Raw genomic sequence first — 22,559 nt, 5'->3', positions numbered from 1 at the left:
AGAAGTTTTATTTACTTATTTACCTTGAATGTGTTTAGACTGTAGCCTCTGGAAACCACTTCCATGTGGTTCAGATCCTGCACCCAGAGGCTGTGCCTTTAAGGAGGTTGCTAAGCAGGCTGGGGACTGGGGCAGACTTGTCTCCTGTGAACTTCCTGCCCCTCACCCAGGGCAGCCATCTCACTGCCTTACAGGCGAGACCTGAGAGGGGAGGAGCAGTGATTCAGCTGGTTTCTAGATGGGTCCTGAGCCTGAGGTCTCTCTTTCCCCCACTGCTGCAACCACCTCAGCTGTGAGTCATCTCTGAATCATCGGCCTCACCTCCCCCGGAAACTTCAGGGGCTTCTTCTCTTCAGGATGCCCTGCCATCTTCTCAGAGGGCTCATGGGATGGCACTTGCGGTGGAGCTGCCTGCTGTGCCCACAAAAGCTACCATGACCGTGGCTTCACTGGAGCTTGTGTGTGACGGGGTCAGAATTTCATCCGCAAGAGCAACTGGGACCTGAAGACTCCTTGCCTCTGGAGTCTCCTTCCAACCTGGAAGCTCCAGCCTTTCCCTGGAGCCTAGCACACATGCATGCTCATGTAGTCCCACTGGACACCCCAGAACGAAAGGTCTACTCACACAGGCTCTATACATTTGCAAATGGTTTTTAAAGATGGGGGGCGGCAGTGGGGGTTGGAAGGCGGGTGGGGAGAGAAGAACCAAAAATTGCCAAGAGTTTTAAAACCTTTTATTTGTTTACACATTTGCTAAATTGCAGACAAAAAGATTCACTACATAGATCGTCAACACTGCTAACCAACCACAGAACGAGATACAACCACAGCAAGTAAGGGACACGGCCTGTGACTCAGTCTTTGTGGAGGTTCAAGGGCTCCATGGAGGGGCTGGGATGTCCAAGGGTCTCCAAGATAAAAGCTGCTTGATGCCCACTTCACACTGGCTACGGGACTTGACCTCTCCTTGGCGCCTCTCCCAGAAGCCAGGTCAGGACAGGAGGAAGGCAAGGGGAGAGGGCAGCATCCTGGCTCACAGGCAGCCCTCCCGTCAGCCCTCTTCTGAAGGAAGCAGTGGACCCGGCTTCCAGACAAGTCCTCGCCAGTGGATCCAATTCCAGGTGTGGGATGCTTCCCACCTGGAGATCCTCCCGGACGCTTACAGTACACCCACTCTCTGGGAAGTCACAAAACCCGTGTGTCCTCTTAGGACTCTGGGAGACATGGCACAGCCTCATCTCCAATACTGACACACTGAGAGACCTCGAAATATCCCTCAGACAGGGCAGAGACGTCACAGCACTTTTCACAGCAGGAGCCACAAGAGTGGGAACTTAACACACAGGAGAAATGAGCACCCCCAGAAGACAGAGGAGCAGAGTGGGGCACACACACCTACGGCTGAGACAACGACCACATCACACCTGAAAGAGGTTGTGGGGTGGGAGAGCGGGGGCTCTTGTCTGTCTGTTGCTGTGGTGGCTTTTTAGAGGAGCCAATGGAGATCTCCTCAGGCCACTGCAACTTCCTAAGTCTGGAGCCCTTCTCTTTAACCTCATGAAAGCTGTGTCTACCTCAATCCTGGACATTGTCTGAGATACTCGAGTGGCTCAGGGCTGGACAACTCTAAGTCCTCCCGTCAGCAGGAGGTAATGGGTGTTGGATCCCAAGGTCCAGTGAGGAGGGAGTTCAAGGGAGCGTAAAAGGAAGACCTTTGTTAGCAGGCATTTCTGTTGCTGGAGGTCAACTCTCTTGGCCATTCATTTATGACTAAGTTTTGCGAAGAGTTGAGGCAGGGCGAGTAGAAGAGAAAGGCTTCCGAGATGGCTCTAGAGGTAAAGAACCCACCTACCAACTCAGGAGTTGTAAGAGATGCAGGTAGAAGAGGCTAGAAGGCATTTTGGAATGATGGGCACACACTGTGAGAATGGCTTCCTCTCTTGTGACCACACCTGAAGAAGTGACACCCAGTTTGCCTCTTATCTGTGGATCTAGAGGTACAAATGCACCCTTGGCAATTGGAGATCATTGGAACATCTCCAGGGGCCACCTTTCCAACCATAGCGCAAAGCAATCTGAGGATGGTAAATTCCTGAAGCTGTGAGGCACCAAGGTCTCTTCACCAGCTGGGTCAGGAAGTGTAAAAGCTCAAGGAACCCCTTTCCAGGCTCCTCAGGCTCTCTTCTTAACCAGAGCCTGCACAGGCCTGAGCCTCCTCCCACGACGCTGGGTCCAGCATCCCCTCCTGTGGGACCCCTTTCAGCCTTCCTATCCCTGGGGCCACAGCTCATCCAGAGGAATCCCAGGAAGACATCAAAGCTGCCACAATCAGCCTCTCTCTGAGGAGAAACACAGTGGGACTTCAGGCAGCTAGAAGAAAATCAATTTATCTCAGTTTCCTGGCAGAGATGTTCCGTTTCTTGGCTCTCAAAGGGGAATGTCATCAAAACTGGGCTTTAAAACTGCCCTCGGTCTAAACACATTTGGAAAGGGATGCAGACCCAACTGAGGACTTGTTGCGACTTGATCCAGTGGACTGTGTGATGTGGATGGGACGGTCCCTCCCCCAGGTCTCCACTTCCTAATTGGTCCAGCGGGTCACCCTCAGGCTGGGAAGGGGTCTGAGCAGACTGTATTCTCAGCCTGAGTAGACTTGAGTAGAAGAGGAGGGAAGACCAGCTCGGGGCTCAGCCCACTGGGCCAGCAGCGTCCACCTTTCATGGAGCTGGGGGTAGGGGAGAGGGTGGGTTGTGGGCTCAGAGTCTGAGGCTGGTTGCCTGGGGGAGGTGCTGCTGGTCTGGCCTGGATGGGATCCAAGTCAGATGGCCTTCCTCTCTCTCCTCCTGCCGGCACAAGAGACTGCTGAAACTGGGTCAGTCGGAAGAGCCTTGCCCAAAGGCTTTCAAACGGATGGGTAGATCAAACCCCAGAATGCACTTCGGGTTCTCAAGCACTTTAAAACCAGACCCCCAGCCAAGCATCATGAAAGCCTTGTGTCCCTGACTCTCCACAGAGATCACCAAAACCACCTTCTGGGAGCCAGTGCTGTCCAGGGAAGAGCATTTCCCAGAACCTGCCCAGCAGAGGAAGTGAAGGTTGCTTTAGGCCAACTCTGAGCTGACACCAACACAGGGGCAGATACGAGCTTTCCCCTTAGTCCAGGTGCTCAGCCTTAAAGCCAGTTTGGGGCAGCTTCTTCAGGGAATAGCTAGAACCTGGAATCTGTCTGTGACATGTGTAGAGGAAGGTTGAGCTGAAGCAAATAGCCAATTGCTGATGTTGTCAGACAGTGGGAATCTAGTGGAGCATGAAGCTCAGATCTGACGAGCACTTGGCCAAAGGAGGACAGAGAAGGTTTACTGAAAACACCTTTGACATGCCCTCCCCACCACCTGCAAGCCAGAAACGCTGTGCAGCTGGAACAGCCTGGCTGGGGTCTCCTTGGGAGTCCACCCAACCCATGCATGAGGCCTGGGTCCCACCACTCTTCATCTCTGCTTCCTCCAGTGGGGACTGGACAAGGCCATTGTGAGGGTCCCTTTCGACCTCTGATCAGGCCCTGCCAGTTGCACCTGCCTGCCCATCACCCAGTGGCCCAAAGGCAGCTTCTGGAGGCCCAGGCTCTGAGTCCCTCTAACTGGTGACACATCAGCTCACTCCAGTTCCTGTTAAGGACGCTCGTCTTCCCAGGGCAGCCAGTGCTTGGGAGACTTAAAAGCAACCAGGCTGATGTCAACTGCACTCCTTTCTCCCAGCCCCAGAGGGTGAGAATAACAGGACGCCTAGGCCTGCTCATCTTCTACTGACCAACATGTGTCCTAAACAGAGAGACCCAAACACACGCATACCTTCTCTGATGGCATGCCTCCTGACATGTGATCAGGGTGCCTTGAGGGAGTGAAATTTTAAGGCTGAAAAGCAACTGACAGTTTGGGCCAGGATGTACTTTATTCCTCCAGACCCTGTGGTATCTAGCACAATGCCAGGCCTGTAGTACATACCCCACCAAGTGTTTTGGCCCGTATCAGCCTGCCCAGCAGTCCTTCATGGCAGGCAGGAAATGTGTTCATGCTCCTCTGGAAGAAAGATGCCCAGAGTGGGCAAATGGAGCAGATGAGTGGTGAGCACAAGGATTGACATGTACTCTTCCCTGGTCCAGGGCACGAGTGTCCCCCAAGCATCTGAGCATCTCTTGCCAAAGCGTAACTCTGCCTTCCCAAATGCCACATGGGCCGGATGCATCGATGAGCCGGGACCCTGCCTCCCTACCCCGCCTCTCTCCAGCCACCTGCCCCCACCCCCTCTGCTTGGGGATGACTGTTCTATGTTTTCATGCTCTCACTCACATGTTTGTGTTTTCCCTTATTTTTTCTCCAGTACCTAATTTAGGCCTTCAACTACATGGTGAAAACGTGCAGGGAGAAAGTGTTTTCCTTTTCTTTTGTGCTACTGTTTCTTTCCACTACCACCCCATCCTGCAGCATCCAGCCTGGCACGAGGGAAGGGAGGGAAGGTGCGGGAAGGGAGAAGGCTCACTAAGGAAGAGGAGAACCCATGTCTTGATGGGGAATGATCATAAAAGGGCAAAGTCAACAAAACCACAACCCCAGTGCTACCCAGAAAATCTTTGCATCCCTTCAACAGAAAGCAGAATCAAGACTTTTTTCCAGATCCCCAACTATTGCCAAACATCTCCCCCAAGGAAGCAGAGGAGAGGGATGAGAGAATCCTCATGGCCAATGACTTTCCAAGCACAAGGATTCCTTTCCAGCTCCCTGTGGTTGTGCAGGGGCTGGAAGCTGGGGGAGCTGGCCTGGCAGGAAACTCAGGGAAAGAAAGCATCTGGTCTGGTGGCTTCTGGTTACCAGCAGGTTCTCCTTCTCATTCTGGAGCAACACAAAGGTTTGCTTTGGTTCCCTAAGCCACGGGTGTGTGTGTGTGTGTGTGTGTGTGTGTGTGTGCATCTGTGTTCTCACCATCCACACTAATAACATTGATAGGAATTATAGAGATGCAGAGTCAGGCAAACAGGATGCAGTCTATATGAATACAACCTGGAGACTTGGGGGGTGTTGTTGAGGGAGAACAGAGATCTTGGGGGCTCACCCCCCCCCATTTCCTACAGTGACTGCTTACCCTCTCTCTTCCCCACCACAGCAGCATTTTTTTTTTTTTTTTGCCATACTGGGTTGGTGCCGTCCTGAATGGCTGCTTTGCTCACTGCCTGGGCTAGAGGTCATGATTAGTCATTATATCTCTGCCGAAGAGGGTTCTGGCTGCCGGCCAGTCCCGGTCCCTGCCTTCCTCTGGCCTGCCTGGGAAATGTCACCATCAGCACAAATGCTTCCTTCTCTTGGTGGGGCCAAAGAGGGGGAAGGCCTGCAATGCCTCTCTTTCAAAGCACTGGGGTGAAGAGAGGGAGGCAGTTGGGAACAGAGGCCGTGACCAAGGGTGTTCCTGGGCCCTCTGACCCCCGTTCTGAGCCCCCTCAAAGCCTCCCACCCAGGACCCTGGGGAGTTACCTCAGGTCTCAGCCAGCTGAGGGGACACGGGCAGGGCCCCCTGAGAGCCCAGAGGGTGCCTCCTCTGGGATCCCGCCCCCTTCCGAAGCTTTCCCTGCACACAGGGGGCCTCTGTTCCTTCTGGGAAACCACGACCCTCCCCCTGACAGTTTCCTGGAGGTGCTTCCTGTGGCCTCTCCTCCCAGCAGCCTGGGGAGGGCGCCTTGCAGCCACGCCCTGCCCCGAGCAGCTGCTGAGATGCTCAAAAGCCGGCCAGCCCTGCTCCCGCAGCCAGGGCACCCGGGCGGGCGGCACCCAAGGACAGCTTCCTGTCCCTTTGGCCTCCCTCCCAGAACAATTACCTCAGCTGTCCCGCCTCCCTAGAAAGGACCCAGCTCCCCACGGTCAGAGGCCCCCTGAGCACCCTGGAAGGCCCTGAACTAACCCACCTGCTCTGCTCTTTCTACACCGGGGGCTGGTGGCCGTGGGGAATTGAGATCAGATCCCCAAGCTCTAGGAATGTTCAGGAACTGGGGCGGCTGGGGGGTTGGGGGGGAGCGGGGTGTCATAACCCCCCTGATAGCTGCAGAGCCCCGCCTCTGACCACTGACCAATTAGACCTAAGGAACCCGCAGGGCCATGGGGCTGGGTGGGAAGACCTGAAGGCCTGAGGTAAACGAAAGCATCTGTGCTTCCACCCTCTTCCCAACTCACCTGGTGTCCAGGGGAAACTGGGCTAACTGGGAAACCAAAAGCATCCTTTTGGGGATGGGAGTGAGATCCTCAAAAGGGGAAGCAGACAACAGGAGGAAGAGGAACCCCATCCAGCTTGCTGGGCAGTGGGGAGGACCGGCCAGGTGCCCCCTTTCTTGGGGTCCCAGCTGCTGCGCAGCTGGGCTTGGGGACCAGCTCAGGGAGGGCCTCCCGGGCCTGATGCCTCTAGAGGCAGCGCCTGGCAGTCCTCCACTCCCAGGGCAGCAGGTGGTGACCCAGCCTGGCCTTTGCTACCACCGCTTTCTCCACCATGCCCCTACCTTCCATCCAGACCAGAAGGACCTCAGCAGCTCATCTCACTAATGGGTATCAAAGGACGCTTTTTCTGTGGCATTGGGAAAATTCACAGCGGTCAACCAGGAGACCCACTGTACCTCCCACCTCCAGCTGGGTGAAGGGCATCACTCCTGCCTGCTTTGGTCTCTGAAGCGCCCCACCCCCAACCCAGGGGGCCAGAGGCCGGAGGGTCTCGAAAAAGGTAGAGTCATCTTGGTGTCCAGAACTGACAGAGGTTGGGCCTTTGGGGAAATAAACAAACAAACAAACAAAAAACTCATTACCAGGATCTTAGGCCTTTAGGGAGAAAACAATGAGTTATAACAACTCTTTCTTCTCATGCCTTCTAGTTATTTAGGTGCAGGATTTCTTCCTCAGGGGAACCCAGGTTTCTGGCCCCCTCCTCAAAGCCCCTCCCCCAGCCCCAATTCTCTTCATTTTACTTTGCCTAAAGTGAAAATCTTTGACCCTTTCCACTCCTTACTCAGGGCTGCCTCTCCCTCCCTCTCCAGGGATGTGAGCCTACTCTAGGTGACACCAATGTCCAGCTAGGGAAAGGAGGCAAGCGGGGCACCTTCAGCAGGAGTGTGAGCTCGGCGCTGACCCAGGAAGCCATGTCTCCCTAGGGTTGGGACACAGGTACACCCTGAAGGGGCCCACAGTGGGTGGCAGGGGAGAGCCTGGGGGTTCAGGGAGTGAGACAGGAAGAGGGGGCTGTGGTCCCAGCACCTGCATTCGGACTGAGAACCTCCTAGGGGGCAGAGAAGGAGGTCCTCAGGGCTCCTCCCTCACCTCCTACACAAGGACTCAAAGAAGATACCAGAGGCCCCTCTTCTCTGAGTCTGGAAGCCTAAGGGTACCCATAATTTTTCTTCAAGCACATAGATCTGTCTCTTAAATTTGCCCCTATAGGAAGAGTAATAATAATCATCTCATTTTTCTTCCTTAAAATATCTGAACTTTTAAAGGGAAGGGCATAAAGGAATCACGCTGTGTTCAAAGCACAAAGACTCAAATGCAGCATGAACGTAAACTCTCCAGGGTATCACGAAACCATCACTGTGAAAGCCAAACCCTCCCCCAACCTTAAACCTGCTCTCCTCCCCGGCACCGAAGGAATCTGGCCTCCCTCCCACGGGCTTGCTATCCTGGTTGCAGACAGACTGAGCCAAGTCCAGGGAAGCAGCTGCCCCCGAGGCCTGTGCAGGCCTCCTACCTGGCTCCGGGGCAATGACAGGAGCCGGGGCCCCTTTGGACTGGCAGGCTCCTGCCTCAGGGGCTCTGAGTCAGTGCGGGGTTGAGGAAGAAAGTCAGAAGGTGAACATCCCACCAGGGGCCTTGTCTCTCTATTTCCTCACTCTGGTGCCTGCACTGGATTTGCTGCAGGCCCCAAAGGCAGCATTTCGAAAATACCCACAGGAAACAGAGGGCTTCAGCTTCCGGCTTGGACCTCGCAGCTGCACCTCCTCTCTGGCTAGCGGGAGCCATAGCATCGGGGTGAAGCTGAACCAGGGCACCCTGGCTGTGCCCGGGCTTTGAGCTGAGAGGCAGCAGCATCCTTATCTCCACATGGTGGCCTCTGTGCAGTGACAGGCGCTACCACGGAGCAGGGGAGGACCCCCTCTGCCCCCCAACCAAGGAACCCAAGCCCCGTGTCAGGATCTTCAACAACATTGACTCTAGTCCCTGAAAGAACCCTCCTGGATCGGCCAGATCTCCCTTCTCAGATGTGGAACGTGAGGCCCAGAGAGGTTAAGTCATCTCCCCAAGTCATTTCTGCTAGAAACTAGCAGGGCTGGGCTTTAAAAACCAAAGTTTTTAAGCGACTGTTACACTAAACTGAATGACAGCCCTCCCCAGAAGTCAGAGCCCCATTCTAGGCTGTGCTGACCTCATAGAAGGCAGTATCTGCATTCTGAAATCCCCAGCCCCAGGGTACAACCTCACCTTCCACAACAGATCCGTGCTCAGTCACAATATTCTTGTCACAGCTCGACCTCGTGACCCTGACCACAGGCAGTCTGTTCCTTAAAACATAAACCCCCTTTGGTCAAAATGGCAATTCCAAGAAGGCATCTAACCTTGGCTAACTCACACGAGAAAGTGGGTGTGAAAATCATTTTGGGGGTCCCTACCTGACAAGCCCAGCTTTCCAGTGATGACTTTTATAACATTATGCCTTTTAAGACTCCTGATATCACTGTGGAACAGGCAGGACATGTATTATCTCCATTTCACAGATGGGCAAACTGAGGTTCAGAGACATTAAGTGTTTTGCCCAAGATCAAACAGCTACTCAGTGGCAGGGGTAAAACAAAAACCCTGAGCATCCATATGCACCCATGATTCCAGCTCATTCTCTGGGGCTCAAAAAAAGAGCAGTTGTTGACCAACACCTTCCTTTTTTCAATACAGAAAGTGATCAGTGTAACCATGATTTTTGCTTGTAGTATCCTGCAAGTGCCATCTCACCAGCCAGCTTTGCTGTCCCCATTTTCCAGATGGGGGAAACTGAGGTCTCCAAAGAAGGGATTGGGCCCATCTTGCAGGCAGTGAAACTGAAAAAGGGAATGCTGGGCCTTCCTGATGTTCAGTGCAGAGTCCTGGCCACCCTCACCCCTGTGGAAGGTTCCAGCACCTTCCTTGCTCTCCAGGATTCAATCACACCTTCATAGCTTCTGTGGCAGCCAGCGTGTCTCGAGAAAGAACACAGTCCCCTCCCCGCCCCCACCCCATCAACTGTGTTGAGGTGGGAAACACCCTCCAAAGAGGGTCTGTCTACATGCAGGGTCACTGTTTTGGTTTCAGATTTGCTTTTTTAAGCTTTTAAGCCATTTGTGGCTTTTGCAAACAGCTTGACGACTTTTTTCCTAAAATTAAGCAAAGTGACTTTTCAAAACCAATAACCAGCCTTTGAGGATGCCCACGTTGGGTTTTGTGGGAGGACAGAGAGCCAGGGCCATCAGGGGAAGAAATCTGGCCCTCCAATGTGACCCTCTTGGGTAAACGGATGATGGTGTGACCACATGGCAGCTTCCCAAACCCTCCCTGGGCCTCCAGAATCCAAAACGGGTGCACCAACCAACAGGGGGAAGGAAATCCCTCCAGAGGAAGATGGAAATCCCATCTGGTCAGCCCTTTAAACGAGATCATTATGTACCCGTGGAACTCCCTCCAAGGCCACGGGCCCCTGCAGGAGACTGACCTCCACCTCTGGCCACAGGTCACCCTGCAAAGGACCCGGGGAGAGACACACACAGCTTGGCTCCCCGCCAGGCTGCCCCAGGTCCACTGGCCAAGAGCAATTAGTCAGGAAGGAGGGCTCTTGCCAAGTCCTGGCGAGAAGGCCGCAGCCAGGCAGAGGTGGCCCAAGTGGCTGGAGCCTCCAGGCCTCTGGAGGGCTTTTTTTCAGGAGCTGAAGGTCTAAAAATAACCTGGGCCTTTGTTATAAGCAGCCGGACCACAGAAGTGGAGCTGATTTCAAGGAAGCCGAGCACACGTGAGGGTCCGGCTCACCGAGACCTGCCCTTTGGGCAAATGATTTTTCCAGAAATGTGTCAGTTACTGCGTGCTGCTGCTGCCGCCGCTGCTGCGGAGATTCAAAGGTGGTCGGGCCTGCTCCAGCCCCCGGGGCTGACTTCCAACACAGACTTCTCGGCATCTGATTGCCTCCCCACTTCTTACTTCTCGACACATTTTTTTCCCCCAAAGGGAGAATCCAGCATGAACTGGGGACTTCGGAGACAAGAGCAGCCCTCAAGCTGAAGATTCTGCGTGATGGTCACCCTGGTCATAAATAATCGCATCATCCCAGTTATTTGTTTAGGGAATCATCATTTCTTCCCCCATCCTGAAACTCCCAAAGTCGGGTCTCAGCAGACAATGGCAAACATACACGATGCAGAAGGAAGGAGTTGCTCGGGGAAAAGGATCTGCGGCGCCACATCGATACTGAAGGGTTTCTCAGCGCTGCAGTCCTCAGGACCAACATTCAGATTCTTGACCTCGCAGCCTTCACCACCTTCCCGGGTTCTTGGTCCACCAGGGAAAGCTCCAGACCCAGACCGAGTGGAAGGCAGAGTCTAGACTTCAGAGCTCTGCCTACGCTGTGGCCTGTCTCTCCTCAAGGATGCCCCAGCTCTGACAATCTGGTCCCGGGCAAAACCATTCCTGATGGACAGCAAATACCGACTGGCTGTGACAGGGCCTCAGAATTACCTTCGTAGCGTTTCTGCCCACCTCTCATGGCCTCCGCCTCCCTCCGCAGCACCATCTAGAGAACCCCACACCCCCCCGGCTGTCACTGATATCACTGCATATCTGCTGGGGGTGGAGAAAGCAGCAAAAAGTTCTTCTTCAAAGAGACGGAGGTACCAGGAGGGATTTCAGGGCTTCATTATCTGGATGGGCTCCAGGTCCCGAGTCTAGAAGTTTCCAGGGAGGCTTCTAATAAATAAAAACTTCTCCGCAGCCCTTTATTCCTCCGCTGAGTTCAGGATGGAAAGACAAAGCTGAGGGCAGGGAGGCTGTGCGAAGCTTCTTGGAACACGATAGATAATAGGAAACACCGAACCACACAGGAGTGACGGGATGGGTGGTCACAAAATGGGACCTTAAAATGGGGAACCAGTGAGAGGGCCTGGTGCTAGGATAAATGTGAGGGAGGGTCCACAGGGCTGTGGCTGGGGTCATTCTTCAAAAGTTTACCATCTTTCTGGCAGAAACAAGGGGTGGGGGGCTGGCTGAAGAACGGAAACCTGCACGTAGGAGGTAAGCAGACACCTCGCCCCTTGATGCCCTGTGTCCACGTGCTCTGTGGCTACTGATTGGCGTTCCTCCTTAAGGTTGGTCTGTCTGGATATATGGGAGAAGGGGCTCGATCGGGTTTGAACTGGCCTCTGCTTCAGCCTCTCCAGTGGCAAGTCACCTCATATGTGTGACCGGGGACCCTAGGCCTGACAGCCGAATGCTGAGGCTTTTTCTTTGAGCAGTTCCCAGCATAAGTGGCAGCTCCAGCTCCCTACAAGAAACGAGATGGCATTACAAGCAGCCTCTCCCCAAGCCTCAAGCCCCACCCCTTGGCCCTAAACTTTTTATCAGCCCCATTTTATTTCGGATTTTCATGATCCAGAGACCGAGTTCCAGTTCCGAAAATGTGCTGAAGTCTGTTGCTCAGCAGAACTCTGCTCAGAAAATAGTTAAGTGCACAGAGATGATTGGCCGAACAGCAGTGAAGACCCTGCTTCCTTGGTTGTGCCTCTTAACCAGCATCACCGGGTCTGGACCAGTTTCCTCTAGAAACTCACACCTCTCCCACCATCTCAGTCATAAGCCAGGGAAACATCTCCTTGGCCTTCAAGCTGGCATTTCAGCTGGTTGAACTGGGTCTCAGTCGCATGATCTGTAAAATGGGAGTGGTCATATCTACCTCGAAAGGTTATGAAAGTTACATGAGACAAGATATGTGAAGCCCTTAGCACAAGGCCTGCACTTTAGAGAGGGCTCAGGAAGTGGTAGAAGTAGCTGTTATTGTTATTGGTGACCTCATCATTATTACCTTCTGGGGGCTCAGCCACGGGGGGATTTAAACAGTACATGTGGTAGCCGCGGTCACAGTCATCGCAGAAGAGTAGCTGGTCCTGTGGAACACAGAGTAGAAGGAGAGGAAGAAATATGGAATTATTTCGGTTAATTATTTTCTGGCCCCCAGTGACCTATGCCACCAGCTTATTTCCATCAATCAACCTCCCTGGATGCCCGTTTCCCAGCCCATTTGGAGTCCTCACTTCCCTCTGAGTAGCCACGTGCTTTGCCCATGCCTGGAATGCCCCCATCTGTCCTCTGAACTATGCAAACCCTACTCCCACATAAGTGTTCTCAAACCATTCCTCCTCCAAGAAGCCCCCCTAGCCCACCATCTCACATCCAAGCCTAAAGGGATTCTTTATGCTTCTGAACTCACATCACCAACAATTCTGCCTCCATAAGGGTAGAAAGTTAATTTAATGCATTTCTGAATTCCTCAGGATATTTGCCTAGTGAATAGACAGTACTTTAAATGTTTGTAAATCTTAACTGAATTGCTCTGGACCTCACTCTTTCCATTTGTGAAATGGGCAGCATACTTGCTTGTAACATCCATAATACCTCAGAACCTTTTCAGGGTTTTATCACTAGAGTGATACTATGCCACCTGTCAGCTCCTAAAAGCCTCCTTGGAGGCTGGAGTTTGGAGACCAGATGAGAATAGGCCTTTCTAGCACTGTGGTTAACTTCCAAGGACACAGTTCACACCTTTGCTCCTGTAGTTCTCTCTGTTTGGAGGCTCTCCCAGTCCCTGGCCCCTTCTCTTCTGGACTATTCCCTAACCACCCTTCAAGTCTTCAAACACTTCTCTGCTACAAAAACGTCACTAATCTACTCAAATGGAAGTTCTCTGACCTCTCTTGCATCCTCATGTACTTTCGCTTCCTTATGACATTTAATCGCACTTGACTTTATGCTGCCAAGCCTGGCATGTGGTAGGCATCTGCACACAGTCTGTTTGGAACACGGCTCTTTTGTCCATGCCTGTACAGGTTGCACAGCCCTTGGGGCAGAGCTTGTCTTACTCATCTCCACGTCTCCTTCAGAACTTCTGTGCATAGGAGCTACCCAGTGAGTGTTTGTGACCTGGTCCCCATCCTCCAGGTTCAGCCCTGTTCTATTCAGTTATCTTTGGGTCTGCTTTGATGGTTTATAAGACGTCTGCAAAGTTTTGTGTCAAATCTCACCTTGGCTTTCACCAGTTTAGAGATCCTGGAAAAAGTAGATACAGAAGTTGGAAACCCCTGTGAGCAAGCAGTGAGGCAGGAGAAACCATGAAAGATCTCTTTTTTTTTTTTTTATCATGCTAAGACCTTTCAATAGGACACAATGGGAAGCTTTCAAAGGGTTAGCAATCGAGGAGTGACATGGTTAGACTTGCAATTTAGAAAGACCTCACTAGCTGCTGTATCTCATTGTATCAGAATAGATGCCCAGGTGGACAGAGATTGGTTCTTGAGGCCGGAAGACCACTTAGGAGGCTACTTAGTCATCAGGTAAGAGATAACGTATGATGATGGTCTGAACTAGGGTTGTGGGTTGAGGGAGAGAAAAAGGGCCTGCTTCCATATGAGAGTCATTGATTAGCTGTAAAGAGTGAAAAGGAAGAAATCAAGGGTGTCTCCTAGGTTGCGGTCTTGGTCAGCAAGCCAGATGAGGTAGCCATCCAATAAGCCATGAGCAGAGGAGCAGGTCTGTGGGGGGCAGAAGGCAACCTCAGCTATAAACTTGTTCTGTAGCTCTACAGATCAACTGGTGAGGATGCCTGAAGGCAGCTGGAGGTCAGGAGAGAGGCCTGAGCATGAGATATGCGTTAGGGCGTCTGGTGATGAGAGGGCAATGAAGGTCCTGGGAGAGGAAGCCCAGAGTACGTGAAAGCAGATGTTTTTGAACTTGGAGAGGTATCCATGAACTCCTTGAAATTAAATGTACAATTTTGCACACAAGTCCAAATGTAGATGTTTCTAAGGAAAACGTAAATCCATAGCTTTCATTGAATTTTCTGAAAAACCAAGAACTCAAAAAAGTTATTGAGGAGAAGATCAAGAGTAGAGGCTTGGGGAACACCAAAGTCAAGGACAGGCAGACAGAAAAGAGGCTAAGAAGCAGCAGTAGGAAACGTAGGACGAGGATGAGAAGCTATTCCAAGGGTTACACTATTATTGTCAGAACTCAAGTAAGCTAAACTGCAATATGATTTAGGGATGATAGGAGGGAAAACAAGTTAGAAGAGGGACAAGAAACAGGAAGAGACGTGAGAAACAATATTACTAACATCTGAAATACATTGGCGACTCCTACTTTTATAAGAAGGCAGGATATCCTGGTTTAGACTCTCTCAAAGGGAAACTAAGGTATCTGCGGGTTTAAATGTATCGTTCATAGGTTGATAATTGTCTAGCGCCATAATCTCTTCTTTTACATTTGCTTCTCAGGTAACTGCCTGCCAATATTACCAACAACAACAACGAAAAAAACAACCAAAATCCCAGCCCATGCTATCCCCCATGAGAAACACACTTTAAGGGTTTCTTACTCCTACGTATTTAAGAACCAGAATTCACCTATGGCCACAGTTCCAGTAGAACGGGAATCCTTTTCTGGGATGTACGTTCCCATCCACTCTGACAATAACCAGTCTCTCTAGTTTCTTATTTATCCTTCTTCTATTTCTCTTACACAATTAAAAAGATATATGTATATTTTCTTATGCCTTTCTTACAAAAATGGCCATGTACTATAGATAACATTTTTACTTTGCTTTTTTATTTAACAACATATCCTGGAAATCACTCCATATTGATTCATAAAGATGAATTCATGTTGTTATTGTTTTACAGCTACACAGTACTTCATTGTGCCATCCTTTATTCACCCATACTGTGTATACGCATTTAGGTCATTTCCAATATTTTGCAGTTATAAGCAAAGTGGTCATAAAGAACCTTGTGTGTATGTATTTTCACAGTGTTATGGGTATATCTTTAGGATAGGATAGGTGAGGCAGCCCAGTCAAAAGGTAAGCGCCCGGTGGTTGTGTTAGGTACTGATAGAACAGAGGGTGGTACCACTTTGCTTTGCTGCTGGCAATGCATAAGGGTACCAGCTTTCCCACAACTTCATCAACAGGATACACTGTCATACTTTTTCTCCCTAATTTTATGGGTAAGAAAGGATATCTCAATTTTGTTTACAGTTAAATTTCTTTAATTATGGGTGTGTTCAAACCATTTTTTCCCACGTGTATAAGGGTCATTTTTATATCTTTCATGAACTATCTTTCACATTTTTCCCATTTTCTATCAAGTTTATGATCCTTTGTCCTTCAAACTTTAAGGGTCCTTTATATGTTATACATTGCCACCTGTATCTGTAGTATGTCCTGCAAATATTTTCTCCCAGTTTGTCAGTTATCTTTTAACTTTATTTTGTTCTTCAGTATGCAGATATTTATGTGGTCATACTTGTCAACATTCTCTCTTATTCCTAGTGAATTCTGAATCACAGAAAATCTCACCTTATATTTAGATTAGAGAAGAATTTATCCATGTTTTCTTCAGATACTAATATGGTTTTACTTTTTACATGCATATCCCCAGTTCACATGAAGACTGCTCTTCTGTATTACACAAAATGCAGACCTAATTTTATCTTTTCCCAAATGGTTACCTTGTTGTCCCAGTACCATTCATGAAAATGTCTATCTTTGATCCAATAATTTTAGATACAACATATGTGTGTGTGTGTTAGTGTGTTAGCAGCTCAGTTGTGTTCAACTCTTTGTAACCCCATGGACTGTAGCTCGCCAAGTTCCTCTGTCCATGGGATTCTCCAGGCAAGAATACTGGAGTCTGTTGCCATTCCCTTCTCCAGCAGATATTCCCAACCCAGGGATCAAACCTGGATCTCCCACATTACAGGCAGATTCTTTACCATCTGAGCCACTGGGAAGACCAAATTTTTATCTTACACTAAATGTCCATATGTAATTGGGTTGATTTGTGGGTTTTCTATTCCATCCCACTGGTCTTTTTGTCCATACTGGTTTTTTTTTTATTTTACTTTACAATACTGTATTGGTTTTGCCATACATCAACATGAATCCACCATGGGTGTGCACGTGTTCCCAATCCTGAACCCCCCTCAGGCATCATAGTATGTTTTAATGTCTGATAGGGCTAGACTCCCTTCATAATTTGTTGTCTTTCAGTGTTTCATTGGCTAATCTTATATTTTTTCCATGTGAATTTTAGTATCAACTTGTCTAGTTCCATTAAAAAGCATGTCGATGAATTTATTGGGTTTAAATCAAATTTATAAATTAACTTAGGAAGAACTGAAATCTTTACAATTTGAGTCATTCTATCCAAGGTCATTCCATGTCTTCATTTGTTCAAATCTATTTTTATGTCTTTTCAAAAGCATTTAAAATTTTTCTTTATTTAGGTCTTATGTACTTACAGCCAAGTTTATTTCTAAATATTTCTCCTTTTTTTTGCTATTGTAAGTGGAGCTTCTCTGCCATAACGTCTTCTAACACAAATAATGTTATTATTTGTGCATATGACAGCTATTAATTTCTGTATGATGGAATGTGAAGTCAAGTGGGCCTTAGAAAGCATCACTATGAACAAAGCTAGTGGAGGTGAGGGAATTCCAGTTGAGCTCTTTCAAATCCTGAAAGATGATGCTGTGAAAGTGCTGCACTCAATATGCCAGCAAGTTTGGAAAACTCAGCAGTGGCCACAGGACTGGAAAAGGTCAGTTTTCATTCCAATTCCAAAGAAAGGCAATGCCAAAGAATGCTCAAACTACCGCACAATTGCACTCATCTCACATGCTAGTAAAGTAATGCTTAAAATTCTCCAAGCCAGACTTCAGCAATATGTCAACCGTGAACTCCCTGATGTTCAAGCTGGTTTTGGAAAAGGCAGAGGAACCAGAGATCAAATTGCCAACATCTGCTGGATCATGGAAAAAGCAAGAGAGTTCCAGAAAAACATCTATTTCTGCTTTATTGACTATGCCAAAGCTGGAGTAATCGCTGTGGATCACAATAAACTGTGGAAAATTCTGAAAGAGATGGGAATACCAGACCACCTAACCTGCCTCTTGAGAAATCTGTATGCAGGTCAGGAAGCAACAGTTAGAACTGGACATGGAAAAACAGACTGGTTCCAAATAGGAAAAGGAGTACGTCAAGGCTGTATATTGTCACCCTGCTTATTTAACTCATATGCAGAGTACATCATGAGAAACGCTGGACTGGAAGAAACACAAGCTGGAATCAAGATTGCTGGGAGAAATATCAATAACCTCAGATATGCAGATGACACCACCGATATGGTAGAAAGTGAAGAGGAGCTAAAAAGCCTCTTGATGAAAGTGAAAGAGGAGAGTGAAAAAGTTGGCTTAAAGCTAAACATTCAGAAAACTAAGATCGTGGCATCCAGTCCCATCACTTCATGGGAAATAGATGGAGAAACAGTGGAAACAGTGTCAGACTTTATTTTTGGGGGCCCCAGAATCACTGCAGATGGTGACTGCAGCCATGAAATTAAAAGATGCTTACTCCTTGGAAGGAAAGCTATGACCAACCTAGATAATATATTCAAAAGCAGAGACATTACTTTGCCGACTAAGGTCCATCTAGTCAAGGCTATGGTTTTTCCAGTGGTCATGTATGGATGTGAGAGTTGGACTGTGAAGAAGGCTGAGCGCCAAAGAATTGATGCTTTTGAACTGTGGTGTTGGAGAAGACTCTTGAGAGTCCTTTGGACTGCAAGGAGATCCAACCAGTCCATTCTGAAGGAGATCAGCCCTGGGATTTCTTTGGAAGGAATGATGCTAAAGCTGAAGCTCCAGTACTTTGGACACCTCATGCGAAGAGTTGACTCATTGGAAAAGACTCTGATGCTGGGAGAGATTGAGGGCAGGAGGAGAAGGGGACAACCCAGGATGAGATGGCTGGATGGCATCACTGACTCGGTGGACATGAGTCTGAGTGAACTCCAGGAGATGGTGATGGACAGGGAGGCCTGGCATGCTGCAATTCATGGGGTCACAAAGAGTCGGACACGACTGAGCGACTGAACTGAACTGAACTGAACTGAATGTTTGAGTTAGCTTTATTGTTGATTCTCTAGAGCTTCCCAGATATACTATCATAGTTTATGAAATAGAGAAAAACTTTTTAATTTGTTACCATTCTTATTGTTACTTATTGTTATCTCAAGTACTTACTGTACTTATTGTTATCTCTTACCTAGTTGCACTAGCTAATATCTCTAGAGTATTGAGTAGTAATAGCATTAGTGGGCATCCTTACCTGGTTCCTCATCTTAGAAATGCCTCTAGCATTTCTCTATTAAACAAGATAAAGGCTTTAGTTCTAAGATATAAAAAATTTATCATGTTAAGAAAGTAGCCCACAATTTCTATTTTCTTGAGTACTGTGATCATAAATAGGTGTTGAATACACTCCCTTATTTTGAAAACTGATGAAGGAAAAGAATCAAGTGTGTATCCTGCTTTTTCTAAATAATCTATAGCTCAGGGTAACCAAATACAAGACTTGGAAAGTTTCTCTTTATAGAATTACTGCAGCTATTAAACAAAGAAGAAGAAATCATAGATTAAGAATATCACTATTTACAATCCCTAATAAAATGGCTGTCTGGGGAGGCCTAACAAATAGCTGTGAAAAGAAGAGAAGCAAAAAGCAAAGGAGAAAAGGGAAGATATAAGCATCTGAATGCAGAGTTCCAAAGAATAGCAAGGAGAGATAAGAAAGCTTTCCTCAGCGATCAATGCAAAGAAATAGAGGAAAACAACAGAATGGGAAACACTAGAGATCTCTTCAAGAAAATTAGAGACACCAAGGGAACACTTCATGCAAAGATGGGCTCGATAAAGGACAGAAATGGTATGGACCTAACAGAAGCAGAAGATATTAAGAAGAGGTGGCAAGAATACACAGAACGGTACAAAAAAGATCTTCATGACCAAGATAGTCATGATGGTGTAATCGCTCACCTAGAGCCAGACATCCTGGAATGTAAAGTCAAGTGGGCCTTAGAAAGCATCACTATGAACAAAGCTAGTGGAGGTGAGGGAATTCAAGTTGAGCTCTTTCAAATCCTAAAAGATGATGCTGTGAAAGTGCTGCACTCAATATGCCAGCAAATTTGGAAAACTCAGCAGTGGCCACAGGACTGGAAAGGGTCAGTTTTCATTCCAATCCCAAAGAAAGGCAATGCCAAAGAATGCTCAAACTACCACACAATTGCACTCATCTCACACGCTAGTAAAGTAATGCTTAAAATTCTCCAAGCCAGACTTTAGCAATACATGAACCGTGAACTCCCTGATGTTCAAGCTGGTTTTAGAAAAGGCAGAGGAACCAGAGATCAAATTACCAACATCTGCTGGATCATGGAAAAAGCAAGAGAGTTCCAGAAAAACATCTATTTCTGCTTTATTGACTATGCCAAAGCTGGAGTAATCGCTGTGGATCACAATAAACTGTGGAAAATTCTTCAAGAGATGGGAATACCAGACCACCTAACCTGCCTCTTGAGAAACCTGTATGCAGGACAGGAAGCAACAGTTAGAACTGGACATGGAACAACAGACTGGTTCCAAACAGGAAAAGGAGTACGTCAAGACTGTATATTGTCACCCTGCTTATTTAACTTATATGCAGAGTACATCATGAGAAACACCGGGCTGGAAGAAGCACAAGCTGGAATCAAGATTGCTGGGAGAAATATCAATAACCTCAGATATGCAGATGACACCACCCTTATAGCAGAAAGTGAAGAGGAACTAAAAAGCCTCTTGATGAAAGTGAAAGAGGAGAGTGAAAAAGTTGGCTTAAAGCTAAACATTCAGAAAACTAAGATCATGGCATCCGGTCCCACCACTTCATAGGAAACAGATGGGGAAACAGTGGAAACAGTGTCAGACTTTATTTTTCTGGGCTCCAAAATCACTGCAGATGGTGACTGCAGCCATGAAATTAAGAGACACTTACTCCTTGCAAGGAAAGTTATGACCAACCTAGATAGCATACTGAAAAGCAGAGACATTACTTTGCCAACAAAGGTCCGTCTAGTCAAGGCTATGGTTTTTCCTGTGGTCATGTATGGATGTGAGAGTTGGACTGTTAAGAAAGCTGAGCGCCGAAGAATTGATGCTTTTGAACTGTGGTGTTGGAGAAGACTCTTGAGGGTCCCTTGGACTGCAAGGAGATCCAACCAGTCCATCCTAAAGGAGATCAGTCCTGGGTGTTCTTTGGAAGGACTGATGTTAAAGCTGAAACTCCAATACTTTGGCCACCTCATGTGAAGAGTTGACTCATTGGAAAAGACTCTGATGTTGTGTGGGATTGGGGGCAGGAGGAGAAGGGGACAACAGAGGATAAGATGGCTGGATGGCATCACCGATTCGATGGAAGTGAGTCTGAGTGAACTCCGGGAGTTGGTGATGGACAGGGAGGCCTGGCATGCTGCGATTCCTGGGGTTGCAAAAAGTTGGACACGACTGAGCAACTGAACTGAACTGAACTGAACTGAACAGTTGCTACCTTCACAAAAAGAGAGATACCAGGTATTACGTGCCTCCTGATGAAAGAATACACCACTATTTATTAAGTAGTCTTACTATTTTTATATACTAAAGAGGCAGAGAAAAAGAGAGAGAACCTGGATGTGATGAAGCCTCTAGCTCTAAGCATCATCGTACAAGAAATACAAGAGACAGAAGAAAATGTCAACCACCACCATAGGGATGCAGTCAGCAAAATAAAGTCATGGGAAACTCTATTGAACAAGTAAACTGATTTCTTTAACAAAATATCAAGGGGGGAGAAAAAGAGCAAAATGAAGGGAAATCCTTTGTATTAAAAGAAACTTTAAAGACACAGCAACTCACTGGCAATGCATGGGCCTTATTTGAATCCCAATTCAAATAAACCATAATGAAAACATTTAGAAACAATACGATAATCAAGACAATGTTTAAGACAATCAAGGTAATAGAAATATTGACTGGATGTTTGATTATATTAAGGAATTATTGATTTCTTAAATCTATGTTAATATTTTGGTTATTTTTGTTAAAAAGTAAATCCTTATATGTTTTCAACTTGTAAAAAATATATTCACCATCTTTTAAAAAGTAGTCTTTATCTTTTTGAGATATGTATGGAATAGTGTCAGGTGAAATGATATTATAACTAGGATTATAATTTCATGCAAAAGAGGTGCAACATTTACAAGAGTGGACATGTACTGATCATTGTTGAAGCTGGTGATGGGGTACACAAGTCTCATTATTTTCTCTATCTTTGTATATGTTTGAAATTTTCCATAAAAAGGTGTTTTTTAAATTTTGCATTTATTATGCTTAATATTTAGACCAAATGAGATGACACATTCCAGAATGTGGTGTATAAAGCCAAGCACATCCCAACAGTAAGCAATGGGCACCACTGTCTACCACCAACCCCTTGAGGGCTGGAGGCCAGCAAGGCAGTCTCTGGCCATTACCTCCTGCACCTGTTTCTAAAGACACAAAGAGTAGCCAAGGTCATTGTAGCACAAAGGTCCCAAGGGTCCTCAAGGCAAAAGTCAAGGGGGGAAGGGTCCTGATGCATATTTTCCCCAGGAGTCCAGGGATGAGAATCCCACCTTCCTCTCCATCCTCAAAGGACTCCCAGCTCCTTGGACTTCTCCTCCCACTTGGGAAGCCCACACTCACATCGTTCTCCGAGGTCCCACAGAGGATGCAGGACTTGCATTCTATGCACTGCCACTTGTAGGTCTTGACAGCCTCGGTCATGTTCAGGGTGAACTGCAGGCAGGTGGGGTGACCTGGAGGAGGCAGAAAGGGCAGCATTAAGGCCAGAGGGTCTGACCTGTCACCCCCTCGACACAACGCATTGCCTCACTTGGAGGGAGGGTGGGGTAGCATGTGTTAGGAAGCAAACTGGGGGCCTGGATGGGGCCCTACCCGCCCTCTTCACCACCACCCACAGTTACAGCAGATCAATGCCCAAAGAGAGGCATAAGGATTAACCCTTTGCTGGGCAGAGATATCATCCAAGTCCTCTGTCCTAAGAGCCACGTCCCCCCAGAAGTGTAACCAGTTGATGAGGACAGAAAGTGGTGATCAGAGATAATGAGAAAGGAAGTCACACAGCACAAGGCGACGCGATGAGAGTCAGCAACAGCATCTCCCCAGCATCAGCGGTGGTGGGAGCAACATAAGAGCTATTTAGAGTTGATCCTTCTGACCTGCAAAGTTGTTCATGCTGCCTCAGGGCACAGGGGAAGAGACCAGAGAGAGCGTGTGAGGCTCCCAGGGACAGAGCTCAGGGCGACTGGAAGGCTCTGCACTGCCACCTAAAGTGTCCCTCCG

General features: G+C 48.1%; 1 protein-coding gene across 1 annotated transcript in view; it reads right to left on the bottom strand.

The window, feature by feature from the left end:
• Positions 724–22,559, bottom strand: part of DPF3 (double PHD fingers 3) — a 288,545-nt gene continuing 266,709 nt past the window's right edge. Inside the window, exons 9-11 of the mRNA XM_005686036.3 lie at positions 21,900–22,012; positions 12,109–12,190; positions 724–11,571 (exon numbers count right to left, since the gene is read on the bottom strand). Coding sequence (XP_005686093.1) covers positions 11,501–11,571; positions 12,109–12,190; positions 21,900–22,012 — 266 coding nt within the window. The 3' untranslated portion in view covers positions 724–11,500. The remainder of the gene's footprint in view (positions 11,572–12,108; positions 12,191–21,899; positions 22,013–22,559) is intronic.

Source organism: Capra hircus, chromosome 10, assembly GCF_001704415.2.
Source record: "Capra hircus breed San Clemente chromosome 10, ASM170441v1, whole genome shotgun sequence".
Taxonomy (NCBI): Eukaryota; Metazoa; Chordata; class Mammalia; order Artiodactyla; family Bovidae; genus Capra; species Capra hircus.
Note: the sequence above shows the minus strand (reverse complement) of the source record. Positions and strands in the feature narration are given on the sequence as shown.